At 37.8% G+C, this 12,392-nt stretch overlaps 1 protein-coding gene across 1 annotated transcript in view; it reads left to right on the top strand.

Annotated features, from left to right (window-relative positions):
* PTPRQ (protein tyrosine phosphatase receptor type Q) overlaps window positions 1-12,392 on the top strand; it is a 1,724,016-nt gene that overhangs the window by 1,235,192 nt on the left and 476,432 nt on the right. Inside the window, exon 47 of the mRNA XM_085652983.1 lies at window positions 4,240-4,566. Within this exon, the coding sequence (XP_085509109.1) occupies window positions 4,240-4,566 (327 nt within the window). The remainder of the gene's footprint in view (window positions 1-4,239; window positions 4,567-12,392) is intronic.

The following is a 12,392-nucleotide window of genomic DNA, read 5'->3' as shown; positions in this document are numbered from 1 at the left end:
AAGATATCTTGGTTAAAGTTTAAAGTTTTTTGTTCTGAGCAGGCATAGGTTGGAGGGAAACATGGAACAGAGATCAGCTGGGATGTACTTTATGACGATCATTTCCATTGTGAGATATCAAAAGTGGTCATAGAATGTACCTAGCAGATCTTGGAAATAATTTCTAAATAGTACGGGTGGAACACCCTCTAGCAATTCCTGTTCTTGACAATTCATGTTCTTATTAATTGTTGTCACAACCAAGACCAACAGCACAAAATGGTCTACTAGCATAAAAAATAATCTATGTTTAAGGAAGGACCAAAACCCTCCGGTCTTTTGTATCTAAATGCCTTTTTGAAATTGCTTTGTGTCTTAAAGCAGTCTGGTACTTCATTTGATGTTATACTCGAAACTTAATAATAATAATCACCCATAAGTGCACATAGTAGAAAATTGAAATTAATATTACGACATATAAATTAACTTATATAGCAATAATGCAAATATTAATAATACTATTAATAAGAATATTGACAATAATGCATATTTATATGTAATAAATAATAATAACAATACTACAACTACTACTACTACTATTACTACCATTAATAATAATAATACTTTCAAGTGTCTATGATGCGCACTGGTTAAAGAGGATTTAACCATAAACCAATCAAAGATAATCTTGGGTGCCTTTTGGTCAATGGTGACAAACATAGGCTAAGGGGGGCTTGATCCAAGCCAGAATAGTATTGAATGAATCTCTACATATACATATTCATGGAGTACTCTGAACATCTGACCTGGATCTAGCCCTTCTGAACCTACATTGGACACCCCTGTCTAAATGGATAGGAACAAGAAGGCACGGAAATTGTCCTTCGATTGTAACTTCCATTCTTATGTGTGCTGTGAAGAACTGAACTGTTTTTTTTGGAGACTTATTTATTGGTCTTTTCTATGGACTGCTGTAGTTGCTTGTTGGCAGTCCTATTGTTTCCAATATGGAACATATCATTAGAGGCGGTTTTAGGTTGGAACTTTGACCACGTTGTAATGTCTTTGTTGTCTTTGCCAGACATTTATTTTTGATTACATTGTTTTCCTCCTCTTTTCTATTGTTCCAACCACTAGTATTTCGGTTTTACAGTGTTGTGATTGGATGAGTTATATCCTTCCGCTGCTGATTTGTTATGTGTGTGTCCCTGCTCTTTGCGCTATTTCTGACTAGGCCAAGCAGTATAGCCTACTGGCAAGAAAATGCACGCGCAAGGATTGCCTGGAAGAAAGGTGTTGCCAGCCGGTCGCGTATTGCGCATCATTTTTGTCAGCAGGGGTATTAGCATTGCATCAACGGTCAGGCAGTCGCACACGCTAGTGGTAGTAAACCGGGAATGGGCGAAAGGGTCTAAAAGTAAAATTATACAACTTGGTAACTATCATGTAACATGATAGATGGCTGTTGGTCTGGGAACGTCATAAGGTTCCATGTTCATAACATGATGTACCAACTGTAAAACTAGCATTGCAAACTGTGGCCAGGTGGAAGACATTAAACACTCGGAAAAGATAGATTTGTAGATGCAAGTTTTCCTTAACTTTTTACTGATGTCTTCACAGTACCCATTGGTCTCAAAGATCAAAGTGATATGAAAGAGACCATGATCAAATGAGAAACCAGACGTATCGTTCTTAAAGATTACTACCCACTTCCACTTAAATTAATCCCACAATCAATACACTAAAGTAACTTGTTTATTTTTTGATGCCTTAATTAATGGCCGCCATCCTTGTTGTTTCAGTAGAGCTTGTCAATTCGTTCTAGTGATTTTGACTCCGATCACATGACTTTTAATGTGAAAGGTAACTGTCTTAAATAATAGGAGTTCGAAGTTTATAGGCCCCCAGAAAACTCCACTTGTTGGTTATCCTGCCGGGACGTTTGGTGTGCTTTGTGGTACATATGCATTGTGTTATAATTGCGCCCATTATTTAAATGCTGTTTCTCGTATTTCCGGCGTGGCAACTCGTTTTGGCAAGGTTGCTTGCCCATATCTATGTACTCGAACCTCCTTCACTTTTGTGTGCATAACTAACCGCCTTTGAACTGTTGATATCACTGCTATTTACCTATGGCGCACCTTGCAAGATATGAGTATAGCGTACTTTAGTTGTATGACGCTTCACCTATTTTCTGCACGCCATTCATTTATGGCCTATGACACATCAGTCCTTATCTTTTTTTCATGATTGTGTGCTTCATTAGCAAGTTTTAATGTCTCATGGCTGTTTGTGAACCGTGTTGAACATTAAACCTTTACATTTTGCCATTTTGCCTGTAATACATTACTTAAAGTACTGCCCGCTACTCATATTAGCACATTGTGTCAATACCAACCTCGTCTTTATTTAGAATGTTTCTGCTGCTCTACGACTATGTTGAGCCTGTAGCGCTGTCCACCATCATACTAGTCTGATTACCTATGATGCCCAATTATCGTGAGGCTTAGCCATGTGTTATAATTTTGCACTTTATATTACCACCTGTTACTGCACAATATATTGGTTTTCTCAGTAAACAACTCATAACACTTTTATGGAGTTTCTTTAAATTAAATTGCACAGCTACTCACCAAGTTTAACCTTACAACTTTTTTTTAATTATTAATCACAAAGACGAAACCTATTGCATTTACCAATGCTTGTATTGTGCTTGCTCCTAAGTTCTCTTTTCACGCATCTCTGTCTTCCACTATCTGATGCTCCCTGCCCAGCTCCCCATCCTCCTTTTTTGTTTTAAACATATTTTTTTAACGAGGGTCAAGGAGCAACAAAGTGCTTTTGAGCCATCGCTGTCTTTTTTTGTGCTTGCACACTCTTTGATTCACATTTTTAAATGTCCCCTTCTAAAATGGCAGTCTAGCATGTTGGAACAGTAAAATGGAATTGCTGTCAAACATAACTAGGCTCGTATGGATAATGACGCTCTTGTGGTCCTGTTCCATGACACAGGCGTGTGCATGCATCATGATTTATGCGTTTGCATGCTACCAGTAAACAAGCACTTGCAAAGCAACACCGTAACCTTTTGAGCAGTGATCTATGGGCTTTGCTAATGCTTTTAGCTTCTACCTTTGAATAGTTTCTGATAATATTGGTGTAGTAGAAGAAATAGTACAGCATACATGCATTCCTCTATTTTTGAATTTTGTCAGTTTTAAAGCAATCCGAAATAGTTTTTTTTTTACAAAACAAGCTCTCAACTGAATTCCAAACTTGTACATGGCTATTCAAAATACTGATAAAATCACTTTGTAGAGATGTCACAATCACTCTCGTATAGAGTGCATGCACATTGTGGTACACAATATGCATGTAAATTGCCTGTACACAAATGTATTTTTGTCATATGACCCGCTGTTCATTACGTCCTTGTCGGTGTTGCACCTTTTAGTAAATACAGTGAACAATTTAAGTGGTATTTTGTAGGAAAGATGGAATTTCATTGGCTGATCTAAGTCTTAATGTCAGTGCTCTTTATTTCTGGTGTCTTCAGTGCACATATATTATTTCGAGAAAAATGTGATCTTTAAGCATTTAGTTAAAGATGAATGTATTTTTTCTAATTTCATTGCAAAATATTTGTATAATAATATGATTTTGTTAAACTGTGGCCTCTTGAAAATCAACCTAACTTTTAATTTCCAGTAAAGGTTCTCTTTTGAATATTTTGTTACTACAGAATCCTTTAACATATGTTCACCATTTTCTTTGTGTTCTGATGGGAATGTGTTTGATTGTTATCACTGGTTAAGCCAAGTAAAATGCAAATTTAAACAAGAATTAACATAACATAATTTAAACTAATTTAAATTAAACATAGTGCTCAAGCTAAACGTGATAGTAAATCTGTTTAACTTTACATTCCTTTTATAGCCTTATGGTCAAAATAGTATTTGTTCACAAAATGTGATTTCATCTGTATAAGGTCCTGATACTGAAATATACAAAAGTCCTGTAACGCAGTGAATTACTAAATAGGTAATAACCCTTTTTTATTTCCCAACTGAACAAATTCACCTTTATAAAAATAGGAAATATAAATGCAACTGATAAAATTTTATTTGAAAATAATTTGATTATAATTTGATCATTATGAAAGTGAGCACTTGAAATATTGGTATTCGTATTGCTGTAACATGTCTATTTAAACTGTTTTACAGAGTAAGCAACCAATAATGTATTTTTCTTTTGTAGTGCCCTCTGCTCCCAAAGATATTAGTTTTTCTAACGTTTCTTCCACAAGTATCACTTTGAGATGGACAAGACCAGATTATGTCCCTGGTTATTTAAGGAACTACAAAATCACAACACAACTGCAATCCACCAACTGCAATAAATGGGAACCAGCAGGATGTGTGCAATACATTCAAGAGCACTATGTGTATGATGACGGTTACCTCATAGAGAAGACAATGTATGACCTGAAAAAGTTCAGATGGTATAGATTTAATGTTGCTGCTAGCACCAGTTCTGGATACGGTAGCTCTTCTGCTTGGATTTCTACACAAACACTAGCTGGCTGTAAGTAAAGGAGTCTTTTTTTTATTTCGCCCTCCCTATTTACTTTGCTATCAGCAAAAAGGTACAGAGCTAAAAACAAACACTGACTTGTACATTGGAACCTGTACTTTAGACCAACGCTTAACAAAGTCCACTTGTGCCACACAGAAAAGGGTCTGCATTCCAACTTTGAGCATTAATAGAATTGGAATTTGTTACAACATGCTTCATATCACATGATAAATAACATTCTATAGCAATCACACAGAATGGATGAGAGGCAACACAATCACAATTAGCTCCATTCAGTAAAAAGTAAAATGTTGTCCATAACTTCCAGTTTTGGCTGAATATTCTTTTATTCTTTTGGTAATTCCGATATCCTCCTTTGATATTTTTAAACATACAGATGCAACCAATGTGTTTTGGCACGAAATAAGGGATTCTTCAGGGCTGTAGTTATACACTTCAGAAAAGTCGATACCTGATTATATACAGAAACACCATGTGTTATTCATGCCTAGTGAACTAAGTACTCTTGCCTTTACGACCACAATTGTCCAAATGCAGGCAAACTACTTTGCCAAAAAGAACAGATGTTGTTGCTGTATATAATCAGGTAAAGCCTTTTCTCAAGTGCATAACTACAGCCCTGGAAAAGACCTTGATTTGGAGCGAAATACATTGATTGCATCCGTATGTTTGAAAATATCAAAGGAGGATTTCGGAATTACCAAAAGAATAAAAGAATATCCAACCAAAACTGGAAGTTATGGACAAACTTGTTTGAAATTGTACTTATTATTGAACAGAGCTAATTGTCATTGTGTTGCCGCTCATCTATTCTGTGTGATTGTCTTTTGTTTATGACCATGTGGTAGATGGTCATTTGAGGTGGGCAACATTGTTGGTCAACTTTGTAATTTACATGTGACTATACTGTGTGGTGCAGTTACTACTCACATAGCTGCCATTTTTTCTTTAGTAGAACTTTCTATAGCATATAAGAAGCACTCATAAACTATGGGTGCTTCTTATTTATTACTTTTCCAATGTTAAATATGGCAGAAATAAAATCTCCATCGATTAGGGATCACCACACTGTAAGGGCTGGCAGAACAACCAGGTCAATATTACTGACCTGCATGTCTCTACAGTATCGAAAGCCAATAAATCCTGAAGGTAAGTATACACAGTTCGGTATGGACTATGTTAGGCGGGAAGTGGATGAAGGGCAAGGCACAGCTCTGATCCTGTTGGATCTGTCCGTGGCCTTCAACACCATCTCCCCTTCTCTGCTGATTGACGGCCTACAAGAATTGGGCATTACAGCTAGGACCTTGGCACTGTTGTCCTCCTTTCTTAAGGACTGCTCCCAGAGAGCAAGGCGGAATCAGTATCATTCTGATGTCTTTTCCTTGCCATTTGGAGTACCACATGGCTCATCTTTGAGCACTGCACTATTTAATCTCAATGTTTCTCCACTTGGCACCATCATCTGCACCTATGGGCTACATCCGATATCATACGGGGATGACACCCAGATTATTGTGTTGATCTATATGAACTTGGCAGCTACCATAGCTAATTTTTCACTTGGTATGTCTGAGGAAGCAGGATGGATGAAAAGGAATTTCCTGAAACTTAATGGGCAAAAATCAAGGTGTTTCTCTTCAGGATGCAAGCCTCGATTTGGAAAAAGTGGTGGCCAAACACTTTAGGCACCTTGCATGCTTCAGCTGAAAAGGCCAAAAACTTGGGGTAATCCTAGATAGCGAACTCTCTCTCGGATAGGCTAATTGTATTGTTGCAACTTGCTTCTGGCTCATAAGAAGATTGAAGAAAATGTTCCCCTTTATGCCTTGGTTATGTCTAGAATTGATTACTGTAACACCCTTTATCTGGATTCTAGTATCAATACCCAGGCAAAATTACAGGAAGTGCAAAACGCTCTTGCTAGGGCCATTCTTGTCATTCCCAAGCACCAGTCTCTTTGTTCAGTCCATTGGAATCTGGATACCCTGCCTAGAGTCCAGAAGAGGAGATAAGGTAGCAGAGCTTTCTCAGTCGCTACAGCCAGACTTTGGAACTCGCTGACCCAGTCTTTGACTTCGGTTAAAGGGCACTTGACTTTCAGAAAGGCACTAAAGACCTGGTTGTATAGGTAGACCTTTTAGTATGGTAAGTGCTTAATTGGCCACTAGACTGAAGCAGATTGCTGTGACCACTGCCCCATGACACCTGTGGAAGTTGATGCACTTTATAAATCCTGGTGAGATCAAATCAAATCAGGGGAGTAGATTTACTATTCTAAGCTATCCATCTGCTTACCTCGACAATATGGTTGGAGTCGAAGTAAGTGCAGGTTGATTAAAATCAAAATAGAACACCCTCAGACGTGTTCGTAAACTGTATTTTGTGCTCGTTATAGTCATTAGCCGTGAAAAAACATGTTTCAGATATGTATCATCCACATTATGAAGAAGCTCTTATGTGTGCGCCTTTTATTTGTTTTGCACTTGTCTTATTTTGTCACCTGTGCACTTTGAAGCTTCCTTCCAAGTGTTGTTTGTTTCCAAGCTCCTCTGATTTTCAGACTCTCCTAAAAACAGTTTTCTTATTTTCCAAGTTCTAGCAGGGGATGTAAATCATGCTGCTTGGAGCGAGCAGGAAGATCAAAAGACAGAAAAATTGAATTTAACCAAACTGGTAGCATGAAATGAGAAAATCGCAAGCATAAAAATGAAAGCAATAATTCAATGTTTCTCCCTAAAAAGAAATCACTAGTAATTGCCTCTGCATCAGTCCCTGTCAAAAAACAAATTCCGATAAACTGTTTGCGTTTTGCACAATTAACTTTGGTTTCCGAACATTTACATATGTCGCCTCCCTGATCTGGATGCTGTACATATCAGCCCTTTCCAAAACAAATGACTAAATACCTTATTGCAAGAGTGATAGAAGACAATATCGAGAAAACATTAAAAAGTGACCTACGGTGTCATATAGTAAATTCTCCCCATCTCATCTTACCAAGTGGATTTGACTGCGCTCGTTCGTGTATCTTTTCCTGGCATAAACTTTACTTATGCCTGGAAGTAATGCACATACAACTCTGCCTGTTTCACAGTAGCACAAGCCACAACCCTAAGTGAGGATATGTGATGGGAGGAGGTGTGTCAGAGAAGGGGACAATGTAGCGCGATACATATATATATGCTTTACATCAACAAGAACATGAATGTATGCATAACATAATTTCCATAACGAAGCATTAGAAAAGCAGGTCTGTGTCAGCAGTAAACGAGAATTCCATGCAGTAACTTGAGTAATTGAAGCAATAGATATACATTAAGTATTCAAGAAAAATGTACTTGGAATAGAATCACACCAACACATCCTTAAATATAGTTTAGACGTCCAGTAGTTTACTCATTTTTTTTTCTACAGATTTTTCTGAGTTAGCACTACAATGTCTAGAAAAACAGTGGCCTGTTTCTGCTTCTCCCTACTTATCTCTTATGATTATTGGTGTTTGTTTATCAAATGAATTACGGCGTTTCATTGCAGCATGTTGTGAAGCTTTTAAACTTTTAACATGTATTTAAGGGAGGTTAGTATTTACAAGGGCCTTGCAACTCAAGGCTGTGAGCATCAACCTGAGCTTGTTTGAGGGAGAAAGCTGTGACTCACTCAGTCCACGTCATACACTGAGTATAGATTAGCCTGCTTACACTAGACCTCACATACAAAGTGCATCAAAGGAGTAGTGTTAGAGTTATTCCATTACAGTGACAATAAATGTGGCCCAATGGCACTTCCAGTTGTAGCCAGTGTACAATAACACAAATTCCCATGTGTATTGCTACAGTGCAGTGAGGCTATCTCAATACATGGCCATAACCTGTTGTGCTGTGGTTATGATTAAATGTCTTTTTTTATAAGTACAGCACGTGACAAAAACAGTATCTTATGAAGTATACGTGCAGATCAGCTGAATCCTATATTCACTTTGTTACCAATGTTAAACGCAGTCAAGATTTTCATTGCATATGTTCTAGGCCCTTCCCACACTCATTCAACAACGGTAATAAATAGCATATTACACTGTGTACATTTGTTTAAATATTGTAATATATGGCCATACTATACTCATTATCAGTTATGTATTTTTTGTTTTTCATGATTATTATGGGGCACGTGCCTCTCAGTCACTCACTTTATACTGCCCTGTGTGTGCTGGGTCTTGCCTATGACCATGCTCTCCATAATACAATGGTTACCACTTAAGGCAGTTCTCACCTCCGCAATAGTTGACCCTCAGTTTAATACAATGAGCAGTGCATTTGGGGAATAACTATTGTGTTGCTTACAGGAACTTTAGGGGTTTTTCCCGTCATTTTTATTGTAATGTCATACTAATATCACAGAAAGCTATATCAGCAAAAGCATTGCAATAATAGTGTTATCCATAAGGCAAGTGCACATTCTTTTGATAATTTGCAATCCCACCTCTACCATTCCTGAAACCTAACAGCATGTCTAAAATATTGAAATATTCCTCCCTGTGTTGGGGTCACTTCAATACTGTGTGTCTAGTTACAGTTTGTATGTATTGCCACTAGTTGGTGTGGTAGTTCCCAAATCAGATAAGTGCTTCACAAGTCTGTCCTTAATAGGTAAACAGATTTAGGAATCTCAGTCTAGGAGGGCATGTGAGGGCCGGGGATCTCAGTCTAGAAGAGCAGGTTAGAGCTAAAATGCCTTCAGATAGATAGTTCAATAGTGAGCGCCTCTTTGATTCAAAGAGATTGTATTGATCAGATAATGATCTTGTGATTTTCTCCATCACCATTCCATTACCTTAGGTGCCAGTGAGAGATGGAAAGGGCGTTGTTATAACTTGCGCCCCACCATACACTGCTTATAACCTCACATATGACATCACTCATGACCTGGTCTATCTCAGCATTTATGACATCACTGATGACATCTCAAATGACATAATTGATTACATTACTGATGACATCATTCGATAAGAATGCTAGTTTATTTTATAGTTTACATAGTGGGGGGTAATTACAATAGTACCTTTCTACCTAATTTTGTACAGCTTATGTTTAGGTAATGGGGTAAGTGCGCACAAAGCATCATAGCTGTTTAAAAGTATTGAACATGTTGTAAATATTTGCACTGAAGAGCAAATCTGTGTGCAGTTGACAGTTGAATTGTGTTTATTATGTTCCACACAAGTTTTTTGGTTCTGCAGAAAAAAGCTTTCAACAGGAGTAAGTTTCTATGTAGTGCATACTAACTTTTGTAAGCAGCCTTGAGTTATTAGACAGAATCATGTCAGCATGGCAATTTCTACATAACATAGAATACTGGGTGCACCAGGTACTAACCTATGTACATGTGCTCGTTGTGTTTCAGAGGGTGGGCTATCTGTAAAGCTTTCACCACAGTATGAAAGTTGTAGGTAGTATAATCTTTAGCACCTTCTGTTTACAGTACTCACTTTTCACCTCACATCACATTCATTTCTCAATGTAGGTTTGGGGACTGTGAGGGGTTTGATACAGATGAAAGCTGTACATAATAGGGCATTCATTTTGGAACAGATGTTGAGGATGTTGAGAAATTTGGCTTTCTATGAACAGTTGCATAAGGAATGCACACTGTGTGCAGTGAGTGTTTGTTTCTGCGGTAGATTGTTAATGTGAACTAAGCTATCTGTGAAGTATATGGTATAGGGTCATTGGTGAAAACAACACATGCTTGCTACACCTAAGGGAGTTGTATCTGTGATGGTATTAATGATGCTTTATATTAATCTGAGCTATTTTGTACTCACTTTCAGGCCTCTAATGCCATGTCACTATATAGAGTAATGTGCTCAAAATAAGGTTGGATGATGTCATCAGTGAGGTCATCAATGATATCATTTGAGATGTCCTCAGGGATGTCATCAATGATGTCATAGAATATGTCAATGAGTGATGTAATATGTGAGGTCATAAGCAGTGCATGGTGGGGGCAGTTATAATTAGCTCTGCTAGCTATAAGTGCTGAATTTCTGTTATTTTTATAGTTCAAAACATTAATGTTTTCGATGACATATTCAGCTAAATTCACCTTAATCTTTCATTTTTTCAGGGAGTAACTAATGTTTTTTAAACAAAAACAGATCTATTTAGAACCCAAAACTATAACATTACTTTAACCATTGTTTTTCTTAGTGAGTATATATATATATATATATCAGCCGCGGTCGGTATTAGGAGTAACTGCAGGGCGGTGACGTGGGGAGGGGGAGGAGCAGGGTCGGGGGTAGTAAACTATGGATTACGGAGCTTTACAGGTAAGTTAACATATAAATTAATAAATCGAATTTCGTTGCGTGCACAGCATTGCATTTGGGGATGCAGTGCACGCAACGAAATTCGTTTTATTAATTCATATGTTAACTTACCTGTTAACCTCCGTAATCCATAGTTTACTACCCCCCACCCTGCCCCTCCCCCTCCCCACCCACCGCCCTGCAGTTACTCCAACTACCGACCGCGGCTGATATATATATATATATATATATTCACTTAAAAAACCATAGGTTTCACACACGTTATAGTTAGGAATTAGCATTTAAAAAACCTTGCAAATTCACTGAAAAAACCATAGGTTTCACACATGTTATAGTTAGCTGGACATTTTACTGATAAAAAACCAATGAAATTCCCCCGTTATAGTTACTGTAGGCAACTATAACTCACGCGACCGTAATCCTCTGCTGATGCTAATACTGTATTTAGACACTTATTTGCCCATGTCTTCTTCCATTAAATTTTAGCTATACATATATTACAAATATTTGTTTTCATAAAGACACATATGTCATCAGCAGAGGATTACGGTTGCGTGAGTTATAGTTGCCTACAGTAACTATAACGGGGGAATTTCATTGGTTTTTTATCAGTAAAATGTCCAGCTAACTATAACATGTGTGAAACCTATGGTTTTTTCAGTGAATTTGCAAGGTTTTTTAAATGCTAATTCCTAACTATAACGTGTGTGAAACCTATGGTTTTTTAAGTGAATTTGTACGGTTTTTTAAATGCTAAGTTACTTTACGCCATTTGTGGCGTGCGCGCCCACTTAACGCAGTTCGTTCCGTGCGCGCACGGTGCGCTTCGTGCACCGTGCGCGCACAGTGAGCACGCAGTGCGCTTCGCGCACCGCGTGCCCACGTTACGCTAGATGGGCCATGAACTCACGATTCGCTTCGCGCACCGTGCGCACATGGAGGACATATGATGAGCATCGTTGTGACAGGTAAAATATATGTTTTGTTTGGCGACCGCCAGTAGATAATATATATATCCATATATACAGACAGACAGACAGACAGACAGACAGACAGACAGACAGACAGATAGATAGATAGATAGATAGATAGATAGATAGATAGATAGATAGATAGATAGATAGATAGATAGATAGATTCACACATATACATAAATGTGCATGTCGGTGTATATATTTATGTATATTTATATGCACAAACATAAACAGCACACACATATGTAAAAAAACATGTGCGCTCACACACAAAGACATGAACACGCAATCAATTCAAAAAGTCGCACGTTTTTATACCCACACTATACTGCACAATTGCACATTGTTTCTTTTTGTCTGGTGTAGTGCTAAATGATGGGATATCCAGACTCACCTCTCAACTAGCACACTTAACTTCTGCCTTCGCACCGGGACACAGATGGATGAGAAAGATGACCCTGACCTCCATAAGACCCGCATTCCTGTGCAAGGATAGAAGCATGATAATCAGG

Source organism: Triturus cristatus, chromosome 4_1 (genome assembly GCF_964204655.1).
Source record: "Triturus cristatus chromosome 4_1, aTriCri1.1, whole genome shotgun sequence".
In the NCBI taxonomy this organism is placed as follows: domain Eukaryota; kingdom Metazoa; phylum Chordata; class Amphibia; order Caudata; family Salamandridae; genus Triturus; species Triturus cristatus.
Note: the sequence above shows the minus strand (reverse complement) of the source record. Positions and strands in the feature narration are given on the sequence as shown.